Genomic DNA, 25,474 nt, shown 5'->3' on the forward strand with positions numbered 1-25,474 from the left:
AAGCACTGGTACAAACTCATCTGGAGTCTGTTCTTGTCCTAGACTCTAAGTGAAGAGGAAGAGTCTCTAATATTTAAGGATATTGATGGTGTGTGTTGCTTTCATGCACACGGCCTCTTTTAACCCTTCCAAGAACAAGTGGAGAAGCAGGCCAAAGGGGTTCCATGTCTTTCCTGTGGAGAGTTAAACACTTTGGTCACGTCAATTCCCCAACATGATACTCCAAGTGTGGTTTCTAAGAGTAAAAATTCAGAGTCTTGTCATGTCCTTCAAGGTCTCACCTTCCAGGCGTGTGTGTGTGTGTGTGTGTGTGTGTGCCTACCTCCACAGTTGTCCATCTCAGTCTGCTGTCGTGTGGCTTCCTTGTCAGTCTTCTGACAGAGGGTTTGCTTACACACAGGAGTCTTGCAAACCCTGGTCCTGCTGTCCGAAAACTCTGCCTTCAGGTGTCCGTGGCATCTACCCCAGTCTCCACCCAAGAGTCTCCCCCTCAGAGAAGCCTTCCCTGCTTCCCTACGTAGAAGAACACGTACCACCCCAAATCACATTGCTTTAGCTTCCTTTCAGGGCTTTTTCATATGTTATTAATGTTACATCATATCCTGTCATATCATATATTTGTTGTGTTTCCCATGAAAATATAAGTAAACTCTGTAGGTGGGAACATTTTATAATGCCAGGGCTTTGAACATCTGGCACATAGGGAGGCACTCCAGGAACGTTGAATATGTGAATAAGTTATGATTCGTTTTCTCTTCACTGCTCAGGGCACCATTGTGATGCCACAGTCATGTTGGTTTTATTGTTGTTGCTAAGGTTTCCTGGGCGCGGACTGCATCTGGAGTATGAGTTAAATGCCTTACAAACTTGATTACAGGTAATTTTCACATGCTCACATAAAGGCATGTAAGTGAGTTTTATTATTACTCCAGTTTTACAGAGAAGGGTATGTTATGCTCAGAAAAATTAAATAATAGGTCACAAAACTAGTAAGTAGAGCATCTGGGATTTCAAGCCAGGTATGTCCGACTCTAGAAACCACACTCACAACTATCACAGACAGACATGCCCACATTGTCTTATCAATGATTTTGCAATCTTTATAGAATCAGTGATTTTTAGCTCTGTCCTTTCTTGTACAGATGAGAAAAGCTGAGGCCAAGAGTGGTTTGGAGAATACGAAATCCAGCAAGATCTAGAACTCATACGTCTTTATACTTTCCTGCACATACCGCAGCGGCCTGTGATTAACAAAGACTCTGATGAAGAATGTTAGCTACCAGTCAAGGAGGAAACATGTTTAGGTCCTTCCTGAAAACACCAATCAAAATAATATATTCGGTGACAAATTCAGAAGAAAAGCATGTGAAAGTCACATTTGGAAGTGTGAACGATATTTGGATAATAAGAATCCTCTGGATATAAGTTGGAAATTAACCCACAATGTTTGTGAGACTTTCACATACTCAATTTGACAAAGGCAGGCTCAATTCATAAGAGACGCTGGATCGAGTTTGTATCATTTTTAAGATATTTAAGGGAACATAACCTGGATAACTAAGGAACTTATTCTAGCACTTATTTCTTCATAAACAATATAGACACCTGGAGATAATGCTCTCTGATGTGGGAGCAAATTTCAGCATATTTTACTGACAGAGGCTGAAAACAGCTTTGATGTTTTGTTACACTGAAAGGTACAATAATCAAAAAACAGAATAGAGCTACGGAACTCAAAAAAAGAGAGTATGGAGGGATGGGTGGATACCTAGAGAGAGCAGTACTGACACATTCCTTTAATTGAAGTGTAGTCGACACACAATATTTTATGAGTTCCGGGTGTACGGCACAGTGATTTGGCAAAGTCTCTACATTATGCTGGACTCACCACAAGTATAAACCACTGGTCACCATGCAAGGCTATTAGAATCATACTGGCTATATTCCCTAGTACGCACGCACTTCTACCTCAAGATTGTTTAAAAATGTAAGAATATTTCCATTCAGCATGCTCACATTGAACATTTTGACTGATTACCTACCAGCATGCCAGAAGTTGAACTTAGTATCTATCTCTGTTCTCTCCGAGGCAATACTAAAATGATGTTTAAAAAAAAAAAAAGATAAAGGAAGCCCACATTTCCAAAGAAAAAGTGAAATGGAGATGAGAAGACAACATCAGAAAAAGATGTGTTTTCAAAACTGGTGGAAGATAAGCATGTGGTGGTTCATTTACAGAACAGGGAACCTAGCTGAGCCTGGAGAAGGGGAAGAAGAGTGTGGAAGAGAAGCCAGAAGGAGCGAGCTGATGCCGTGGCGGAGTCCACATAGGCCCTGGCATCAGAGTCACCTCTCACTGCTAAGATGGGAACCAAACGGGGCTATACTGGCAGGAGGAAAGATGAAGATTTAAAGAAAAGCAATTGGACTCCAAGATCATCTTCCCAGACTTACGGAGGCCGGTGATACTCTTCCTCTACTCCAGCCCAGGATCAGACAGTGGCCATGGGGACAGTTTGATCAGGTAGACTCTGTTTGGGGACATCAGACCCAGGCAATGGCAGGAGTGAGAATATGAGTCGTCTTTCTGAATGAGGACTGGATCAGTACCTACAAATTGACCTCTAGCTCCTTTCTTGTGCTTATTAGACCACTCGGTCCAGTCTGATCATATCTACTTCCCAGCCCACTGCCTCACCATCTCCCTTTCAAGTGCGAGATCTCCCTTCTGGGAAGACACCAACAGACAATGGCATTCACGCATCCTCCAATAAAATGCCCTGGCAGAAAGATATCAACAGCACAAGCCACACTCCTACTTGGAGATCTTCCAAATGTCACTTTAGTCCCTCTTTTTTTTTTTTTTAGGATTTTATGTATTTATTTGATAGAGAGAGAGACACAGTGAGAGAGGAAACACAAGCAGGGGGGAGTGGGAGAGGGAGAAGCAGGCTTCCTGCCCAACAGGGAGCCTGATTCAGGGCTCGATCCCAGGATCCTGGGATCATGACCTGAGCTGAAGGCAGACGCTTAACCCACTGAGCCACCCAGCTGCCCCTAGTGCCTCATTCTTCAACAAGAACGGAATGACATTACCACAGATCCATAAGGGAAAGGCATTACCATGAAACAAGGAGACCACAATAAACAGAAAAAGAAATATGCTTGAAATCAACACAATACAGAGAAGAAAAATTTCAAAAGAACGATTATTAAGATCTCCAGAGACAAAAGAGAATATATCACATACACGGTGGGGGGGGGGGGAACCAAACATGATATAAAAGAAGAGTCAGAATTGAGAACTCTCATCAATTAAAAAGACTACAGTAAAAAAAAACAAACAACACCAACAACAACCACCCCCCCAACCACCAGAAAGCAAAAAACAATAGAAGGTCGGGAGATAAAGTGGGGGTGGAACCAAGATGAGCACTTTCCTACATGCTGCTGCCTGCTGTGCCAGGGCTGGAAACCTGGAGCCTATGTTCAGAAAGTCCCTGCAGGCCAACATTCCACAAGAGGAGACCCCTGCCTGTGGTCTGAGAGGCAGACATGAGGTCCTGGAGCGGCCAGCAAGCGCTTGGGTCTCGGACGTCTGTGCTGGGGGTTACCCACCCCATGCTGGGCTGGCTGCAGAGCCCCAGACTCCCCGAGCCCCTGAAGTGTGGGGAGGGCTGTCACTTGCCCTCCTCCCACTAGCCCTTCCGGTGATTTATAAAGACTGAATTCCTAGATTAAATCGTTCTCTGATGATGATGTCTCGAGGAGTTTCTGTAACCCAGAGAAATTCTCTCATAGACGGGAAATAGGAAAGAGAACTTTCATTAGAGCTTGTGTGTGTGTGTGTGTGTGTGTGAGAGAGAGAGAGAGAGAGAGAGAAAGAGAGAGAGAGATTGAGATTGGAGGAAATGAGGTAATCCGAGGATTTGTCACTAAAAGAGTTAATAAGGCAAAGGTGGTTGGGGAGCCTGGGGGGCTCAGTCAGTTAAGTGCCCAGTTCTTGATTTCAGCTCAGGTCATGATCTCAGCATCATGAGATCGAACCCCACCTCTGGCTCTGTGCTGGGCATGGAGCCTGCTTAAGATCCTCTCTCTCCCCAGCCTTCTGACCTTCCTGAAACCCCCTCCTTTTCCCTAAAAAAAACAAAAAAGAGGTAAAATGTGGTTATAATTGTGCATCATACAGTATGTCAGTTGGGAGCCCAAACAGTACGATACAGAACTCAGATCAGGAAGACATAATATTTAGTGGAAATGAGATGAAATGAGCTTAATGCATTGCATTTATGTAAATGAGAGCACAAACACGGGCAAAACGATGCTGCACATTTCGCAAGGGTCATAGCCCTACAGCATACCCTCTAGAATGTGTGTGACTGAGGGAAGAAGATGAGGCTAGGGTCCAGGGCGGACGAAGAGGACAGGAGGATGCTGCCCTTGGACAGATGGGTCACCGTGACAGCAGGGATGGAGGAGTGAGACCCTCTCCCCTGTCCCCTCCCCACGCTGCCGGCCCTCACTGGCTCTGGCTCGCTCTCTCCCACACACACCACACAAGACGAAAATTAGGCAGCCAGTCTGGAACCACTGCCTACCAGCGCTTAAGTCCAGGAGTGATCTGCAAGCAGGGCTGTAAGCTCGGAGGTGACAAGGAAGGGGAAGCGACAGAAAGACACTGAGCTATGAGCTCACTGAAGACGGGGCTGGAGTTCACCCCTGCGTTCCCAGTGCCCGCAGACGCGCAATACATTTTTCTCACACTGAACGGAACTGAAATCAACCTATATCCTCCCGCAGAGTTCAGGCTCCAGGGCCAAGTTCCCTAAAGCAAAATAAATCACGCGCCCATGCTCGCGTCTCTCACTGGTGTTGCTGCATCGAGAGTGCGGGGGGAGCCGCGAGCTGGCTCCCTGCAGCTTGTAGTTTGCCGTAGCTCGACGGTAACAGTGTCAAGTACAGGGACGTCAAGTTAGCCTTCTCCTTCCTGACCTTCAGCTTTTACGCCAGTTCTCCGCAGAAAGGTTTAGTGGGGTGGGGGGGGGGGCTGGGGTCGGTGCCAGAGCAATGTTTGGGCTCTTAAACTGCCACAGCCAGAAAGGGAGGCCTCCGTCCATGGCCATTCGAAAAACAGAAGTATTTTCCATGCATTTAAAGAATCGCAGCTTTAGGCTGGAAATGATCAGGGCTTTATATAATTAGGGAATCCCTCTCATCAGTTACTAAGATCAGATCACTGCACAGAAGATGGCTCTATTAAATCGGAGAAGCTGACAATTAAAACGAAGGTGAAAAAATGTGGAGTGTGTGTAGATGTATAGATAGTTACATTCATGCTTACGTACACGTGTGCATATCTGCATCTACACAAACAGACATGCGGATACATATCATTCGCGGACTGGACCCTGAGAACATTTGGTTTCATAAACAGCTTTACTGCTTAATTGGTAATTAGGTCCTGCTTGCCCGTGTGTGGCATGAACATAAATAGGGGGAGAACGGCACCAGGTGCATTCAATTAAAAAAAAAAATGCTTTAAAGAGAGGTATCGTGTTTTACCACTTGGTTGCATGTTGGAAGCATATTTCATAGGTTTATTCCAATGTCAGGGTTGCAATAAATGGAAGTCAGGCTGACTCGAAACAGACATGTCCTGTGGGTTAATCTTTCTGTCTCCTGATTTCCATCACCTACCTTGAAACAATTTAGTCTTCCATTTGGAACTTGCCAGAGCCTGTGGCCGAAGCCTGCCCTCTTCTTTATAGAACAGCCATATATATATATATATATATGATATATTTCCAAGGCTGTTCCAAGTGGGGGATATATATATATCCCCCACTTAGAACGGTATTCATCTGAGTCAGGCTAACCATCAAGGCACAGAGCCAATTATGTCCATTATTTCTATAAAATGGCTCAATGGACTTAGGCACAGCATGAATAAGAGAGACTTGAACAGAGGCATTAAATAAACTGTGAGCCTATGTGTACGTGTCTTGCCTCTTATTACCATTCACTGAAGGGCTCTTGGCACATGTGATGACCTCTGAATAGCAGATTTCGGCAGCATTAGAATATTATGCAATGACATTATTTTTAGACTTTTCTGAGCATATGAGACGTTTATGGAGTAGCTTAAAGCTGAAAACTCAGGTACAAAGGGAAAGAAGACAGAGTGAGCTTCAGATGCCGATTTCTCTGGGAAATAAGTCAATACTGATCCATTAGTCACTGCTAATAATTTCCTGGAAGAAGATTCCTTTAAATGCAATAGCATAGTAGTTTCGACCCTCATATCTCACAGATAGAAATATGCACACATTTTGTCCTCTTGCACCGGCTTCTCCAAAATTGATCTATAGCCACGTCTCTAATACATGTTTTAAATCTCTATTCTGCTACATTCTGTAGAATTCCTCCGAACTATAGGCTATCCTAATTAGTATCATTTCAGAAACAACAGTTTTCACTTATGAATTTCTAAGTTTTTATAACTTATCCTAGGACGAGTGTTTACATGAAACTGCTCGGACTCCCCCAACATTGTTTTCTCTCAATATTCCCATGATCATGCACCAAGAGCTATACAGTTTTAACACACTATCTTTGTATCCCTGAAAACCACTAATAGAAAGTACATAAACTGTATCTTTGAGGCACACCATGAGGCGAATCTGTAGAGAAGTTAAAATTCATAGATTTCTTGTTCACTCGAGTCTTGCTCATTCCTTTAGAAAAATCTCAACTCCTGCCACATCCAGAGTCTTCCCTGATTATTTTTTGTATAAATGGGTACAAGTTCTTTTGTTTTTATTAGGATCTGTTTTGTATTCTCTAAATATTTCATGCAGAGAATTTTTTCTCCTCAATTAACTTGCAAATTGCTAACGGAAGGGTATACATGACATTTTATAACTTCCTGATACCTAATTAAGACGCTATAAATTCATGCTTTGAGACTTTCCCTTTTTGATCCAACATATGGCAAATAGCAGATAAGATATAAAAGATACAATTAAATAACTTCAAAGTACTAAATGTATCCATAGGCTAAAAATGGAATGAGTCACGGAATGTTAGAGGAGCTAACACTGTGGCTCAGTTGGGACTGGAGACTGGAAATAAGCAGAGGTCAGTGACCACAGGTCTGGATTCTTCTGTGGGGTAAAGGAAATAAGTCTGTCAACTGCAGAGAGCGCTAGAACTGGTCTCACTGCTGGGCCAGTGTGAAGCTTCCTGCCACTGAAAGGGCAACTAAAAAAAGCCCGGATTTACTAATTTGGGGGGGAAACAACATTTATAACATTGCCTCCTCTAGAGCCACAAAGAAGCAGACAACTCTGCCACCAGGCAACCTTGAGCCAGCACCCAAATTTTCATTTTCCATGAAAATAAGAGAAAAAATATCAATAGTGGTTTTAAATAGGTATGTTTAGAATCTCTGAAGGACTAGAGAAATGAGTAACTCCATGAAAAGAATGAGAAGGTATGAAAACAAAATAGATATAAATAAAATAGCGAATGGTAGATATAAAAAATTAGAAATTTGTAAAGTAAAAACTATCATTACCAAAACGATACTAATTGGGATAACCTTTATATTAAACACAAGAAATAAATACATGGGACTATAGTTTTGAGGAATACTACAGAATGTAGCACAGCAGATACAGATTTAAAACATGTAGGAGAGACCTGACTACAGATCCAGATAATTTAATATACTTATTGAAGTGTTACAGAAGCGTTTTGAGGAAATGTCTGAGAGACTAAATTTAAAAACATAGGAATTTTCTAGAATGGAGGACAGACACAAGTTCTGAGTAAAAATCTTAAAGTATCAATCAAACAAGTAAAAATAAGTCCACACATGTCTTTATGAAATTGCAGTATATTAAGAATGAAGACTTAATAGTTGGGAAAGAGGACACAATACCTTGAAAGAAAAGCCTTTTGTGCTGGGGCCGACTTCTTAGCAGCAACAGCAGATGCTCGAAGACACAAAGTAATGCCTTCTTCACATTCTGGAAGGAACAAAACTTTCATTATAAATCATATACCAGCTAATGTACTATTTAATAGTGAGACTATCATAAATGTATTTTGAGTTATATACATCTAGGATAATTTATATACTACTGGACACCCTAACTAAAACCATTACCAGGTGATGTATTTCATTTATAGAAAGTAAAGGAAGGGTGCAGAAATGATAAAATATGTGATTAAATGTAGTAAACTAATAGTAAACAAAAAATATATATATATTATGGGGTGCCTGGGTGGCTCAGTTGGTTAAGCAACTGCCTTCAGCTCGGGTCATAATCCCAGACTCCCAGACTCTAGTCTGGCTATGGGCTCCCAGCTCCAAGGGGAGTCTGCTTCTCCTTCTCCCTTCTCATGCTTTCTCTCTCACTCTCAAATGGATAAAGAAAATTTAAAAATAAATAAATAAATAAATAAAATGAAAATGTAAAGATGTAAAATGTCAGACAATTACAAAGGCGAGTGTTGAGTCTATTCAACATGATAGAGTCTTCAGATTTGGTTGGAAAATTTGCAGAGTTACGTACGTTCAGTAGTAATTTCTGAAGGAAGAGAGTTACCAGGCCAGGGAAGGGAACTGAGGAAAGGGAGACTGGTGATTAGATAGTACACCTATTAGTCTATAGGAAAGTAGAAAAACAGGGAGATAAAGAAAAAAAACAAGGGAGGCACGGTAAATCAAATACACAAACTGAGTTGATAGATACAGAATTTATCACAAAATGTAAAAAGATTAAATTCACTTAATAAAATTTTAGATCGAACGCAATCTATGCAGAGATTGGTTTCCAGGGTATCATTAAACGAAAGGGCATACAAAAGTTAAAATTAAAAAACTATACCACTCACCTGGTAATCAAAAAAAAAAGCTACTTCAGGGCGCCTGGGTGGCTCAGTGGATTAAGCCGCTGCCTTCAGCTCAGGTCCTGGGATCGAGTCCCGCATTGGGTTCTCTGCTCAGCGGGGAGCCTGTTTCCCTCTCTCTCTCTCTGCCTGCCTCTCTGCCTACTTGTGATCTCTCTCTGTCAAATAAATAAATAAAATCTTTAAAAAAAAAAGCTACTTCAGGGGCGCCTGGGTGGCTCAGTCGGTTAAGCGTCTGTCTTCAGCTCAGGTCATGATCTCAGGATCCTGGGATCGAGTCCCACATCATGCTCACTGCTCAGCGGGGAGTCTGCTTCTCCCTCTGCCCCTCCTGCTGCTCATGCTCTCTCTTAAATAAATAAATAAAATCTAAAAGAAAAAAAAAAAAGCTGCAGCAGCATGCTAATACCAAAGTGGAATTTCAACCAAAAGTCTTCATTAGGGCAGTATCATTGTGATAAAATGAAGGTTCTAATAGAAGCCAAACAATATAAAAATAAGGAATATGCATGTAGTTAAGAACAGTGTCTCAAAATGTACAAACAAACCTAATTTAAAGGAATTGATAAATCTTGAAATACCATGGAAAATCTTTTTTTTTTAAGAAGATACAATACCTAGATATCTTTTTTTTTTTTTTTTTTTTTTTTTAAAGATTTTATTTATTTATTTGACAGAGGGAGATCACAAGTAGGCAGAGAGGCAGGCAGAGAGAGAGAGGAGGAAGCAGGCTCCCCGCTGAGCAGAGAGCCCGATGCGGGACTCGATCCCAGGACCCTGAGATCATGACCTGAGCCGAAGGCAGCGGCTTAACCCACTGAGCCACCCAGGCGCCCCTACCATGGAAAATCTTAATGTATTTTTAATCACAAGTAGATGAAACAATATTAGCAAGAGTATGGAAACACTGAATAAACAGTTCATAAGCTGGCTTATGCATGTTGATAATGGATATATAAAAATATTGTATCAATTACAAAACAGATCACACAGATCACAGATAATATCTCAAAATGTATCATAGAATGGATATAGCAGAGACCACCTTGTATGACCATTAGTTAAAACAGTCCATACTCATGCTATCTTCCCCACATCACTGGGCCTCTCCTGGGCATACAGTAAGTGCTCAGACATTGCGAGCCCTGAGCTGGTATCCTAAGCAGCTTAAAAACTCCCTGTCAAGTCATAGGGGTCCTGCAAAGCAAACAGAAGAAAAAAACGGAAACCTGAATGAACCCAAAGTAGTCTTTCATGATATAGAAAACCTACATGTTATCATTCTTTTTTTCCTCAGGTATATTTGAAATGTGCAAGGCAGCTAAGATTAGCAAAAGATAAAACTCAATTAACTCTTCCAAGTTATAATTGGTGAAAGTATTATTAATTAATATTAAATGGTTCAATTTACTAATTTAAACATTTTGATTGATTTAAACATTTATTGATTGCTCAATGAAAATTTTACTGACTTTGCTATTACTACAAGAGAAAAAAGTGTGGTCAGCCATCATGAAAGAAGATGGCAGCTGGTAAAAGTCTCAGAATATACATCCTTTGAAATTTTTAAGAAAAGGGGTGCCTGTATGGTTGGTTAAGCGTCTGCCTTCAGTGCAGGTCATGATCTCAGGATTCTGGGATTGAGCCCGTGTGGGTCTCCCTGCTTGCTGGGGAGCCTGCTTCTCCCTCTGCCTCTGCTGCTCACCTTACTTGTGTTCTGACAAATAAGTAAATAAAATATTTTTAAAAAAATAATGAAAAGAAAATATTCAAAGTGCTCTTATGTGGTTGCAATTTATAGTTATAAATATTCTGAGAGAAAAAAGAAAAGCTGGCAGTTACTTATTTAATTTTTGAGAGAGGGAGGTGGGGAGGTACAAGGGAGGAGGGAGAGAGGATCTTGAGCAGGCTCCATGTCCTGCACAGGCCCCGATGGTGGGGCTTGATCTCACCACCCTGAGATCATGAGCTGAGCTGAAGTTAAGAGTCACTGAACTGAGCCATGCAGGTGCCCCAAGGATGGGCATTTTACAAATTTTTTTTAAGATTTTATTTGAGAGAGAGAGAGAGCACACGAGAGGGGAGAAGGTCAGAGGGAGTAGCAGACTCCCCATGGAGCTAAGAGCCTGATGTGGGACTCCGGGATCATGACCTGAGGCTAAGACAGTAGCTTAACCAACTGAGCCACCCAGCCGCTGGATGGCCATTTTAAAGAGAAGTAAGTGTTCTATCTGTAATACTTTATGTTGGAGAGATACCATGTCTACACTAACATTACTTGATGTGTAGCTAACATCATTTTACCTTTACACATATCTGCCTCTCCTAGCTTACCAGCATACTTATTTTTCTCTTTATTATTGTAAGAACTGACACCCACTCTTAAGATTAAATCTATACCTTCATTTCTCCCTCTCCAAACGCTGTCATCCAAGGCAGATAGATACACATTTTTTTTTTTTTTAATTTCACTTATTTAAGTAATCTCTACACCCACATGGGTCTCCAACTCATGACCAGAGATCAGGAGTCACACACTCTTCCGAATGAGCCAGCCAGACCCCCTGACTCCCTATTTTTAATGTAAGGATTCTTGTAAACAGAACTCAAATTGTTACTGAAAAACCCTCGGGGACCGTTAACTCTGCTAAGGACGGCTAGTTTCCCCACTGCGCTTTTGTGATCCTTCTAAGCACTTGTCCGTGACATTTCTGTTTTCTTAGTATTTGCTTCATCCTTTTCTTTTTCTGTCAACCAACTTTTCTGGAGGTCTAACGGTTGTATTTTTTGAATGACTGTGCACATGATGAATAAGTGGGCAGGCAGAAAAAAAACTCAAAGAAAAAGGAGAAAGGCAGTGCAGTAAAGAGCTTTAACAATGAATTGGGAAACAAAGTGTCTATCATCTGTCAGTGTTTGGCAGCGACGTGCTCAGGAAACACGGTTCTCTTGTAATTTTACTTATCAACCTATTCTCATTATGGCTCTATTTTGACAATCGAGAATAGAGTATGGGCTTTCGTTATGTCCGATTTTGAAGAGCAAAGGTGGTAAGACTGTGTACCCTAAGTGTCTTACGTATGTATTTCAATTTTGCATGTATCCCATTTTGCATGTCTACTATGAAGAGTTGCCAAAGAGAAAAGGGGTAACATTGTTTGTTTCATCGGGAACCTTTTTCTGAGGCACCTGAAAGTGTGTTTTCCTCACTAACTCCATCTAAACAATGAACAAACTCTGTTAAAGAGAAGAAGCAATGTTTGTTGAAGATTTTGCTGATCTCAAATGCTGGTTCAGGAAAGTTATGTTGAATTTCTATGTCCCGATTTTCTTTTACTTGCTCTCTAGCCCACGCTTATAAGCTCGTGAATTTCTATGAAATCTCTAAACTCCCTAGAGGACTTACAGATTTCAACAAATAATACACATGTTCCCTCATTTAGAAAAACCTCAATCGTTCTGAAGGCAAAATATTTCTTTCAGTGTTTAAAAAGACAAAGCCATTCAGCTCCAATAATCCTTTGATGAGAAAGATAAATACCAACTCAGCAGAGGTATCTCTAATCTAAAACTAAATGAAAAATATAAGGCATTTTATAATAATGAGATATGAAAAACTCAGGGCATCTGGGTGGTTCAGTTGGTTGAGTGAGCGACTCTCGATTTCAGCTCAGGTCTGGATTTCAGGGTCGCGAACTCAAGCCCCACCATCAGGCCCTGTGCAGGGCGTGGAGCCGACTTTAAAAAATTATCAAAAATGCAATCAAAATTATTTTCTATCTTCAGGTACCATTTCCATTAATTCAAAATTAGACATCTGGGTTGAAATATTCCCTTTTTCTTGTCACACACATTATTGATAATTTCCTTAAAAGAAAACAGTATAAATTACTTATTCCCCCAAATCTGTATTTTGGTAATTATTTTGAAAGCCGCGAGACTAAGGTAGAGTCGGAGGTCACTGAGGTGAAGACAGTTTGTAACATCAAAAACTTGAGCAAGGTTTTCCTGAAAGCGTTAGATATTTTAACCATCTGCATGACATGTTCATGTAACGACAAGGGCAGGATTGAAATCGCAAAGCCCAGACCCATAGGTGCTGATAGACGTGACCTTGATGACCTTGGATCTTTCAAAAATGTGTTTTTATGGCATGAAGAACATGTCCCCTCCAAAAACCAAGAAAAATATATGTAACTATATTAAAATTAAAAGAGCACTGGCAAAGTGTCAAGCTAAATTTAGAGCCAGAAAAAAATTTGTGGGCAGGAGAAACAACAGTAATCCCTCCCAAAGGTATCATGTAACGCAAAAATAAAAAGATTCAGACTTTAACAAAAGAGTAATACTCCCTATTTTTTTTTTTTTTTAATCCATTTGACAGAGAGAGACATAGCAAAAGAGGGAACACAGCAGGGGCAGAGGGAGAGGGAGAAGCAGGCTTCCCACCAAGGAGAGAGCCCAGTGAGGGGCTCTATCCCAGGACCCCAGAATCATGACCTGAGCCAAAGGCAGATGCTTAACAGCTGAGCCACCCAGGTGCCTCTAGTGCTCCTTATTTTAATAGTAATGACTATTAGTAATTGAACATTTAATAGATGCCAGGCAACCTATTTGACACACACTTTTTGTTCATTTGAAACAGCCTTTCTCTCAAATGGGCCCTAAGTTTACACACATTTTAGATTTAAGAACTAGGTTTCACATAGGCTGATAAATCGCCTGCCTTATATATTTTCTTTCTTTTCCCTCAACTTCATATTTTAAGCATTTTCAAAGTCATTAAATTATACCTTAAAAACCTTAAAGACACAGAATATGGCCATCTACGTAATTATTATGTAAATAGACCATTTTATTCATCTAATCCTCAAGTATTGAATACTCACCAGCAATGATAAGTTATTTGCTTACACTTTGCTCATTACATAGATTAAAAAAAAAAAACCATACATTGTCATGTAATAGTTTGAATAAATATCATGCAAGATTCAAATTAGAAAAATATCCATATTATTGAAATGTTTCCTTAATTTTTTCCCCAAAGAGTAATGTGTAAAACCTCTAAACTCCCAACACATCAGGATAATAAAATATAATTATCTGTAACCATCCACTTGTATTAATTTTCGAGCGACATTCTTCTTTCCAGGGTCACAAAAACAGCAGTTTTGCAAACAGTCGTGATCTATGTGCCCTGTAACATTTGTGACTGGTCAAGGAGGCCCAAGTTGCTCGCACACATACACCACTGGGGCAGCCTGTACCTTCTGTCTCCCCTCCTAAAATGCCATCATCAAGCTTAGGTACAGGGTTGACTCATTATTCAAGTTGATAATGATACAGCTCCTTGGAAACTTTCCATACATTATCCTTTAGCTCCGGGACCTCCCCACTGATACAGCTTCTCCTACCCCCAACGGATCCCTTGGATTTCAGAAGTCTCTGAGGCTTTAGGGGTTAGGCTAAATGGACATTGATAAAATGCAAAGGTGACAAAATATAGAAAAATGGGCATCATCTCCTGTGGCTTTCAGAAAGGACAGCGGGGGGATTTTCTACCCACGGTCACAGAGGGCATTTTTTTCTGTATAATTGTGCCTGCTAGAACATTTTAAAAAGAAAAGCCATGACCCCACATCCCAACCGTGTATAAACACTTCTGTCGTATAGACCCAGAGGAGGCTAATATTTTTAACGAAGACAAGAGCACAGAAAGAGCAGTTGCATTTATTTTATATCATAGTTTACATCAGACTAATTGAATTTTAAACTAATTAAACAAGAAAACATCAATTAGGTATCTATTGTCTCTCTTGTATAATTATATTGTTTTATCGCCTGCGTCTCATAATTGTTGCCAAGCAGCCTTTTAAACGCTATCATGAGTTTTTCAGAGAAGGAAACCAAGAAGGGTTACACGTTTTGGATTCTAAGGGTTCTGAGGGGTATGCTTCTGCTGAAATTAGGGCCTTTTGACACGCAGGTGTTCTTGGCACACTGGTTTTTAAAAAAGGTCTTGATCTATTAGATACAGCTGAGCTCGTGGAGCTCCAGTTCCTAAAAATTGATAATTGTAGTTGCTTAGGAGTATTCTGTACAACAGCCCAACCCACACTTAAGCAGGTTATCCTGAACGCCACTTCCCTCTGGTCTCCCCTTGGAGCAAGAGAGACAGTAATTTTTAAGAACAAGTTGGTTTCAAGGGTAAGATAAGCCAAGCTTGAGCCACTTAATTGCATTGCTGAGAACGTGGGTGTCAAAGGAACGAGGCACCTGTGAAAGCGGTGCCTATTAACTCTTTAAATGCATTTCCCATTTCCTCAACCTTCCTTCCCATCCTCCTGTCTCTGGGGTCAGCTACCGCAGGGAATCAGTTCCAGCGAGGATTACTGCTTCTAAAAATAGTATTCCCACCCAGCAAAATCTCTTATGTGGACTCGTGCAGAAATTGTGCTGGGTATGAAACTGCTTGTGTCACATGAACTTGAGCTGGCGCAGACTCTCTCATTCTTTAGGGCTCTTACTCGTGAATCTACCCTTTTCCATAGCTCTTTACTCTCACTTAGTCTAATAATAATAATAGCATAATAATAGTAAGAATAGCCTAATTCCTATCGAAGATGAAACTCTCCACACTTTGTGAGCAACGACCGTCACACCCATGGTCTGGACTTTCATACCCCTCATCTCATTAATATTTTTAACAATCCTGAGAGAAATTCAAAGTATTTCTTTAAACACCTTAAGATCACATAGCAGAGGCTCAGAATCAAGATATCTACTGCCAGCCTTACAAGGCCAGTCAACAAGTAAGGGACGCAAGAATTCTTTCTATTGTGTCTCCTACTACCCTTCCCAATCCTAATAACCACCGACCCACCGGAGTTCTCCTGGAATTCCTTTGTGTTTATGCAAAGAACACAGGATTTAGCATTTGAAGACTAGCTTGGGATAGCTTGGGTTTCTATTTAATGAAGTCTCCAGGGGGACTTACCTCTGAAATTATATGTTAATGTCGTCAAACAGAAGCATCTTTTGTGCCAGCCTTACAGGACCACACCAGGAGAGGTGAAGGTAGGACACACTGGTCTGTGCCCGATAGAATTTCTCTTACTCCTTGCAGATCCGGGTGCTTCTCTACTAGATTTTCTTTTTTGCCTCTGTTTCCTTTTTGTTTCAGTGTTTGGTAGATTTTTGGTTCTTTGCTCTACCCTTCAGATACCCAGTCCAAGTAATACCCACACGTCTACCTGTGTATCTGCCGTGAGACCACAACCAGGCGATGGCCTGGGCTTTAGCATAGTCAAGGGGGGAGAAAAAAGGGCGCGAGTGTGTGTGGCAAGACCTCCGCTTACAGAAACTCACATTCCTGCCTACCATGGGCTCCACCGCCATCCACGATGTTTTCTTTCTCTTCTGCAGCTATTTAACACTCCTAGCTCTCTGGCGCTTTCTGTATGAAGTTCAAACAAGGAAATGTATCAGATTCATCTTCGTAGATTCATCTTCGTAGCTGAATGTGCTAAAAATGGCTTGACGGAAAAGCTCAAAGAACTTGTTTAGAATGACCAGAGTGCATCCTATCTATTTCGCCTTGTTGGGAGAAGGTAACTCTTGCCCAAAGCAGGTCTCTGCTATCCAAAGGCAAGTACGTCTGATCCAACCCATCAAACCAGAAACCAATCTGAGCGTAATGAGACGGGTTAATGGTTCTCATTCTCCTCTGGTCACTGCTGGGTACACTACTAGGAAGGAACATCTGTGTAGTTAAACAGATGATTGATATTGAAAGGTCTTTGTCACAACAGCCAAGAGTACTATTTTGAGAAATCTGGCTGGATTTCAAAGTGCAAGCTCACCACTAGCTCGCAAAACTCAAAAAAAAAAAAAAAGATGTAGAAAGCCTTATAACAAAAGCAGTTACACGGAAACTCCCAGAAGTATCCATTTAGAATAGTCTTCTATCTGGAGAAACGTCTCTTCCTAAAATAGTCTCTCAGCTGAGATCATGCTATTTTTCAGTCTAGCCCCCAGGAAGCCCTAGTTACCAACAGCTTGTTTGACCTGAGCAGACCTCTACCTAGTTGTTAATCACAACCAGCCCACGTTCCCCTATTGTAGGAATATTTTGAGAGCGTTTGATATACTCTGTGTTAGAACCATGAAGTCTGTTTACAGTACCTAACAGTCACCGAAAGGATCAAGTCCACATCCAGCACGCGGTGCAAACCTCCCCATGCAAAGCAGGAAATTCTGATATGCCTGCTTCGCCCTGGGTCATGGTGCGGCCGTCAACATTTTCCCCAAACTACTGCCCGTTCAGAAGACGTGCACTCGGGACATCCCAACACTATCCATGACCCCGTCCCTTTGTCAGACCCCCCGACTCTGCTAGAGACCCGGAGAAGGCTCCAGCGGCAGCCCTCAAAGAAACCAGGAAAATGGTGAAAGCCCTGACCCAGCCAGGCCATCAACGGCTCCCAGGGCGAGAGCAGGGTTTGCCGCTGCGAGCAGGTCGGGGTCCGCACGGACACCTCGAGTTTGCTCTGACCGGTTCCTAGTGTCCCCCACCTCTGTGCTCATGGGGTCCCCGCGTTTCCCCACCGCCCGGCCCCATCTTACCCTCTCGGGGCCCCTCTCGACGGCCCAGAGGCCGAGGGTCCCCGGATCACCAAGCCGCGGGCTCTATCATTCTAGAATCCGCGGCGTCCGCCGTGGGGCCTCCGCGCTAGAACCCTCTCGGGGCGCCGAGCGTTGCGCCCGTCGCGGGGCGCGCGGGGGGGCGGAGGCCGCGCGCCCGGCCCAGCCTAGCGGCCGCCACCCGCCCGCGTTCCGGGCGTCGCCAGGGCCTCCGCCGAGGCCGGGTCCAGCCCCGCCATGTCGTGCTACTGTCGGCGCAAGTACCAGAGCGGCGACCTGGTGTTCGCCAAGCTGAAGGGCTACGCCCACTGGCCGGCCCGCGTCGAGCACATGGCCGAGCCCAACCGCTACCAGGTCTTCTTCTTCGGGACCCACGAGACGGCCTTCCTGGGCCCCAAGCACCTGTTCCCGTACGAGGAGTCCAAGGAGAAGTTCGGCAAGCCCAACAAGCGCCGCGGCTTCAGCGAGGGGCTGTGGGAGATCGAGCACAACCCCACCGTGCGCGCCGCCGACTACCAGCGGGCGCCGGACGAGCGCGGCGCGGAGCGGCCCGGGCCGCCGCCGGAGGCCAGCGCGGGCGACACGGCCGGCCGCAGCGAGCAGCCGGGGAAGCCGGGCGGCGACGGGCCGGCCGACGAGCAGGCCGAGCGGGCGGCGCCCAAGCGGGCCGCGGGCGAGCTGCCCGACGGCTCCCCCAAACGCCTCCGGGAGGCCGAGCCCGAAGCGGGGGCGCCGCCGCCGCCGCCGCCGCCGGAGCCGCAGCAGGAGCAGGAGCACCGGGAGGAGGAGGAGGAGGAGGAGGCGGCCGCCGCCGGGGAAGGGGCCGCGCCGCCCGCCGTGGAGCCGGAAACCCGGGGCGCCGCGGCCCAGCCGCCCCCGGAGGTCCTCGAGCCGCGGGGAGAGGCCGCGGCCGTCGAGGCGCCGACCCCGGGGGGCGGAGAGCGCGACAGCCTGTAGTCACCAGTTTCGAGAAGAGCCCCCACCCCGTTCCCGCCGCGGCCGGGCTGTTCCTGGGGAAGCGGGTCACGGCCTGCAAACTGGGACGCCGCCGCCACCCCCACCCCTGCCCCCCATCCGCCCACCGCCCTGGGGGTTGACCCGGAGCGGCAGGCCACCCGCACCCCCGAGATCGGAGTCAGGCCTCTACTGCCCGGGACGAGCTGAGCCCGCCTGGAGCTGCTTCCCCGAGGCTTCAGTTGAGGCCTGGCCCGGCCGTTCCCACCTCCAGACACCCCCTCTCCCAACCCCCCGGGCACTCCGGACCTCTGCGTGGGAATCGGGGTAGGAGGGAAGGGGTGGAGGGCACCTACCGAGCAGGGCTTGGGGAGGCTTCCAGGGGCCCGAAAGGGGCCCGCCCGAGACTGCGGCGGTGGGGGCGGTGGGCGACCGCCTTCCGGAGCTCTCCCCGCCCCTCCCATGCCAGTGAGCCCGGCTGCTCCGATTCACCGAAAGTGGGACCCCTCCTGGGCCAGGGCCTCCCTCCTTTCTGAGTCCCGTTTGGGCCTTCTGGGATTTGTCGGTTTTTTTTTTTTTTTTTTCATCAATGTGGGAACTTCCCAGTTGCCCGTGAGATGGGAAGGGTTCGCTTGGCCCGGCTCTTTGGATGCGTTTCCATCTCTGCGGTTTCGTGGGATGTTCTGGGGAGACGCGTGGCCACCCCTTTCCCTCTCCCCACCGCCTCCAGGCCACCCTACAGTCGTATATGTCACTCAGGCATAAAGGAAAAGGCATGCAGTTGGAAAAATATTTTTAACGAAAAGATTTTTTTTTTTTTTTCCTCCAATGAAGAACTACCCTGGCCATGCCTTCTGTCAGCCGACCAGCTCTGCCACTGCAAACTCCATTTCAAAGATGGACTAGAAGGTTCCCTTTCTGTTTGCGGTTTGAGGACTTTCTTTTTATAGTTAAAACTTTGGTGTTCCTTGGCAGTGCCAGTTCCCACCCATGACGTCCCGCACCCTGACCCCCTCAGCATTGTCACCAGACCTGAAATGTAACTTCCTGAGAAGAGAGAAGGAAGTGGGTGCCCCCTCCCTCCCCAGCCTCTTCCCGAACTGTCCATGTGCCCTTCTTCTGTTGTCTCCCTCTCCCTACCCTTCTCCCTTGGGCTCTGATGAAAAATTGTTGACTGTAGCTTTGGAAGTTGAGAGCTGAACTATTTCAGTTCCAGGAAATAAAACACGTTGATTACTTTAAACAAATCTCAGGTCTGTTCCTTTGGTTTCTGAAGAATGGGCCCTTAGGATGAATGCCCCCTCACATCCTGCCTTAAAAGCAATCACTGGTAACACACAAGGATGTTTTAGAATCCCTCCCCCACCCCCTTGATAAACCTCCATTATCTCAAGGAGTGTGCCCTCCGCACTGTTCAGAACCAATGGAAAGAAGTCAACTTAAAATGTTTGAGTGGTGCTACCCTGGGACAATTACTGAGTTTCTAATACTCGACATGCTGTACCAAACAACAGATTTAGAGAAGAAGCAGGGTGAGAGGCTTGGTCCTTTCTTTTATTGTTGTGATTGCTTTACTGGATCTCATTACTACCCTCCTGATAAAACGCACTTGCTTTATATTTCCAGTTCTTAAAATATGTCCTATCCGTAGAATACTTTGGGTTATCTTCAGTGGCTTTTTGCATATACTGGGGGGATATTTAAATATCCTTAATGATAGTGGCATGCTGCTTTCCAGGTCTTGTGTTTGTCACACTGCATGAATGCGGAGGCTTAGTAAATACTGGAGTCCTTTTCATAGAATACACCAGGCCATCAGCAACCAGCATGGTTGGCAAATCAGACAGCCCTGTTTTCCAGCCCTGTGTAAGGTGATGTTATCTTCCTCTGAGGCGGATGTCAAGATGATTCCTTGTTTTTCAGCGGCTGCTATTGTAGTCCTATGAATACTGGAAGTTACTATTTGATGAATCTCTACCATGTGCCGAGAAGAATGACCTCATTCAATCTTTGTAATAGTCTCAGAAGGGAGACCTTGATATTCAAATTTTCCACTGGAAACAGCATGGTTCAGCGAGGTTAAAGTGGCTTTTCTTGTGCTTCATGGGACCCTGAGGATTCCAATACAGGTTTTACTGGTCCCAGCCTAAACTTTGTCCCCTGAATTACACATTCAAAAAAACGAAAGCACTAACCATGAAATCGGAAGTTGATAAAATTGCTTTTTTAGTATTGATAACAAGTAACTGGGAGAGCAGCTAATTAATATGTTCTGTACATAGTGTCTTTATTAATCCAACTGCCCGATTAAGTACCTACTATTTTCAGTTTAAAGGCTGGGGATCGGAGGTTCAGAGGTGCTAAGTAATTCTCCCAAATAAGTAAATTTCCCAAGTAAATGAGCTAAGATTCAAAGGCAGGTCTTTGTCATAGGTCACAGATGCTTTGTTTCATGATCGTTCATGGGTTCCTGTTGACTAAAACGTCCCGTTGAACGAAATGGGAGTACTTATTTTCCACTACTATTTTGAAGTGAACATTTAGAAATGTACACGGCCAAGAATGTATTAAACAGTGCTAGTGGGTGTGTAAAAAAGACAAACAAAGCATCTGGGGCCCCTGACGATTGTTTTGTCATTAAAGGGCTTGGTAAAATGATGAGGACCATTGCACATTCCCGGTTTTTCAAGAAGTGTGTGACTATGGGAAGTTCAAATATGGATTGATAGATTTGCCACAGGCTAGCACATGGTTTTGATAAGGTTTTTATGGACACACATCTTCTGAAATGATTCAATAACCTGGAAGATAGAAAATGAAATTACTACCATTTGAGTCCTTCTCTTTATATTATCTCTTTCTCCCTTTTTTTGTATCTAATGTTGGGGATGGAAGAAAGTTGGTGTCTATTAGGAAGCCTCGCATACATTTGCCTTCCCAGCGACATCAGTATGGCTGTGAAAATGCCATCCATCTAACAGAGCCTCTGAACAGCGATACACAGAAGTAGCACACACAATCGCAGTGCAATCAAGAAAGGGAAATGCAGAAAATCTGTATTCTCAGCCCTCTTCTCTGAGGTGGCAGACCCCATGTGTATAGTCTGGTGGTCGAGAGATGGGTTCTTTGTGTGTGTTCTGAAAAAGATGCTAGTCTGTAAAACATGTTTGGCTGTCTGTAATTCCCAGTAATTCCAGTGGTGTATTTTTTTGTTGTTGTTGGTTTTGTCTTTTTCTAGAAAATGCGTGGCTCAGTAACAGAATTACCGATCATTAACGAGTTACCTGGCTGAACAGAGTGCTCCGCTGGGCTTTTTCCTGACGCGGCGTTGTAGGTACCCAACCGCGATCAAGAGTGTTCGGAAGGTCTTGGGTAGGCGTTCCATGCAAGTGCCCGCTCATCTGTTGTCAGTGATCTGCAGACGCATTTAGCCTACTGGCTTCGGTAAGGCTCTCCAAGCATTTGATGTTTCAAACGAACGTCGCCAATGATGTCACCATGGCAAGGGACTATCCCACTGGTGCTTGTAAATTTTGTGTCTGTCTTTTAGCTCCCGAGCTGTTCTGCAAATTCTCATCAAAGGTGCAGATTCGTCTTTGTGGCTTGTACCTCCGTTTTATGTTTCCTGGAGTCGATATGTAGGGCCCGTAGGGCGTCTCCTATTCACTTTGTTGTCGACAGGCTTGTCAAAGAGAAGCTTTGGCTGCACACACGATGCGCACGTGCTGCTCCTTGCATTCGGGAAACACCGCCTCCCCCTTCTGGGCCTGGCCAGAGAGCCAGCCCCTGTGTTTCTCCAGCATCCATGCTCACATGGACTCTATTCTAATTTCCTGCACAGTTGTTGCCTTTCCACTGAGCTGGAGGAGAAAGAAATACGTTTCGTTAATATTTTATCCCCATTCCCAAAACAGGCTATCACAGAAGCACACAGTAGCGATTTTCTAAATGCTGGGACGTCTGCTGTCCGATGCTCCTTATAATCGCGGTGCTGGAGAAAACGTCACGCGTGAGGCTGGACACACTCTGACCCCATCAGGGAGGCAGGGTAAACTGACTTACACACTCACGACGTGTGCAGGCTGGGGTGATTTTACGTCCATCATTTTCATAATGCCTGGGTGCCCAGGTAGGCAAGAGAACATTCTGGTGGCTGCCTTTATCAGACAGGAGCCATGTTTTAGCCCTTCAGCCTAAAAGTTAAGAGCACTAATGGGTGAGTATACCACAGAGAACTCGGATCTGCCATTCCTTCAGCCTTAATGATATAGATGCCTCAGTGGGTGTAGACAATTTTCAGAAAGGAATGTATTTAAAGGCACAGGATCTGTTCACTACACAATATGGTCCCAATCTCAGAAGCCAACTCTCGGGCTTGTATAGAAACACTTATGTTTCCCACTCCTGGTGGAAAAATTGACTGTATTAGACTTTGAGCTCTTTAAAATAGAGACCTCCTAAGTGGTTTTCTAGAGTCATTCTGACAGCAGACGATTTTCTCTTTGCAGTCTGATTTCATACGTAAACTTCACCTTTACCGAAAGGATCCTGAGAGTGTCAGAGAACACACAGAAAAAAAGATTGTGGCCAAGGGCTCCAGATGGCCAGGGGCAGCTTGTGGCCTCTGTCGATCAAAGGCACGCCCAGGCATGGAATGTTTGAGTCTCTGGCATTGGGACCAGTGAGAAACAAGCTTCACCTGCTTCCTGCCCTGGTGTGTGGTCAGTGCCTGAGGACTGTGGGCCATTCGGTGAGCCCCCTTGTCCCTTTCGTATTTTACCACTTGGAGACAAGCTCTTTTTTCTGCCCAGAAAATGAACAGCTGCATTTCCTCCTCCTCTGATGAAGCTTTCCCTAAATTACTACATCAGAGTTCGGTTTTGCTCCAGTGTTGCATAAGACCCTGGTTTCCCCTTAACAACATCTATCCCACTCCCCTGTGCTCAGTAAAACAGTAAAATTCCTTTATGGGTTTGCATCAATCACTAGGTTATACGTTTTGTGGAGACAGGAAGTGTGACCATTTTGCTTATTCTAAGAGGCCACCAAAGTGCCTGGTTCATATTAAGCTCCCCATACCGGGTTGTTAATAGAGAAACGGACGAATGACTAAATCACCCCCACTCTCAGCCCAGCCCTCAGAGGGAAACTGGTGGAATTCTGTCTTGCCTAGTAAAACACTGTAAGGATTTTTTTTTTAAAAGGGTGTGGGCCCCACTTATTAAATAAGATTATTTTGTTATAATATATAGACAGGTTGGTCTCATAAAATAACCAACTTCAGCAGGACTGGAGCCCAAGGAAGGTCAGTCAGATCAGTCAAGGTCGCCATCTGAATCAGAGAGTCAACACACTATCTGCCTCCTTAAGTTACATTTTCCCTGGAGTCGTCTGATACTTCATTAGCAACTTCCTTTCAGGAAAGAGGCAGCTTGGTGGCAGCTGGCTTTGGAGATTCCCAAACTCCGATTTAATTCCTGGCTTTGCGACTGAAGAGCCGTGTGATTTCCAGTTTTCCTCAGCTCAAAGTTGTGAGAATGACTTCCCCGTGACAGGTTTGTTGCGAGAAGCAAACGAGCTCATACATGTTAGAATGTCAGGCTCAAGACCGAGCACAAGACAGCCCTGACATATGTGTGAATTCCCGTCCCTGCGACGCAGCCCGGAGAACTAACCCTCCTGCTGGAGATCGCCGGAGCCCACCTTAACACTTTCATTTAGGAAAACACTGGAGGCCTCTGCCAGATGCCAAGCAGCTCCCTGGGGGAGACGGACGTGACAAGGTTATATTTAGCCCGCCCATGCACAGGCAGCAACTGAAATCTCCTCCTCGCCATTTCCTCATCTCCTCATCAAATTCCCCCACTGTGAGCCGAGTTCTTTCATACCCACATATCCAGTTTTAAATAGCCCTCTTCTCTGGTGTGACTCATGGCTCCCGTGGGTGGTTTTAGGGCTCCTCTATTTCCCCAGGAGCCACTCTGTCTTCCAATGGGGATTTTTTTAAGTATACCTTCTCAAATACCTCCTAGTCCTGATTTTTTTTTCTCATTTATTTTATTTTATTTGTTATTATCATTATTATTATTATTATTGACGTGAGGAATAGGAATTCTATGGCTCTATTTTCTCAGCTCCCTTGCCTTTTCCTCCAGGGTACCTATCTGTTCACATGTAATTCTAATGAGCTGCCCACCTCGATTACTAGAAGGCACCGGAGTGTTCCAGGGGATGGACCATTCTTTCCAGAAACCCTGTCAGGTCTTTTTTTGTTGTTGTTCACACCTGGGCTGACTTCTCATTGCAGTCATTATCCACTAGTCTTGGTGATCTACTTAACACTTCATTAAAAAATATGTTCAGCTCCGCTCCTTTCTCACTGCCCACCCCTCTTCACTGGTCAACAAGACCCGCTTTCCTCTCTCACTTGCGATTCTTCCCAGGCTCAGGATGCATCAGTCGTGACTTCTCCCTTGCAGGCGGCGGTGCCCTGGAGGGCCACTCCTCAGCAGTGTCTGCTTCTCAGCCTGCACGTCTTTGACAGCGTTTCTTTCCTTATTGTCTTCGGGCTCACTCTTCACTGTTGGGCATACACACCGACGATAGTCAGCGAATGCTTTGCGGACAGGACCTTGAATATCTTTTTAAAACAAAAACAAAAGGACATGAGTCCCCATTACATGGTACGAACCACTGTTTTTTCTTTCAAAAATTAAAAATCTGCAAAATTATTAGAAACCTCACATTAACGTTGCTCTCCCAGGGTTTGTGCGATGTGGGAGCTGGAATGAAGAGCCTTCTGGCTACCAGTGAGTGGAGCCTGTTGTGGGCAGTGGTGGCAGACAAGCTCTTGACCCTCATGAAGCTTATATTCTAGAGGAGAAACAGACAAGTAGACGATGAGTAGATACAATGGAAATTTCAGAATGCTGTAATATCAGCATGTGATAGAGAAATGGCA

General features: G+C 44.5%; 2 protein-coding genes across 4 annotated transcripts in view; one reads left to right on the top strand and one right to left on the bottom strand.

Moving 5' to 3' along the window:
• The window catches only part of LOC131834808 (uncharacterized), a 115,368-nt gene extending 97,745 nt beyond the window's left edge, over window positions 1-17,623 (bottom strand). For all 3 annotated transcript variants that reach the window (XR_009354957.1, XR_009354956.1, XM_059179449.1), the window contains exons 1-3: window positions 17,542-17,623; window positions 16,285-16,372; window positions 7,943-8,030 (exon numbers count right to left, since the gene is read on the bottom strand). Coding sequence is in view for 1 of the 3 variants with exons in the window: in XM_059179449.1 (XP_059035432.1) it covers window positions 7,943-8,030; window positions 16,285-16,314 (118 nt within the window). In the remaining 2 variants the exon portion in view is untranslated. The remainder of the gene's footprint in view (window positions 1-7,942; window positions 8,031-16,284; window positions 16,373-17,541) is intronic.
• An 83-nt stretch (window positions 17,624-17,706) lies between these two features.
• On the top strand, window positions 17,707-19,744 carry HDGFL1 (HDGF like 1). The gene has a single exon (XM_059176408.1). It carries the CDS (start codon window positions 17,797-17,799, stop codon window positions 18,514-18,516), a length of 720 nt encoding a protein of 239 aa, XP_059032391.1. The 5' UTR covers window positions 17,707-17,796; the 3' UTR covers window positions 18,517-19,744.
• The last annotated feature ends 5,730 nt before the right edge of the window (window positions 19,745-25,474 follow it).

The sequence above is a fragment of the Mustela lutreola genome, chromosome 6 (genome assembly GCF_030435805.1).
Source record: "Mustela lutreola isolate mMusLut2 chromosome 6, mMusLut2.pri, whole genome shotgun sequence".
Lineage (NCBI taxonomy): Eukaryota > Metazoa > Chordata > Mammalia > Carnivora > Mustelidae > Mustela > Mustela lutreola.

Bases quoted from the DNA above. Each gene is read 5' to 3' on its own strand.
- HDGFL1 (XM_059176408.1), top strand. From the start codon at position 17,797: ATGTCGTGCTACTGTCGGCGCAAGTACCAGAGCGGCGACCTGGTGTTC.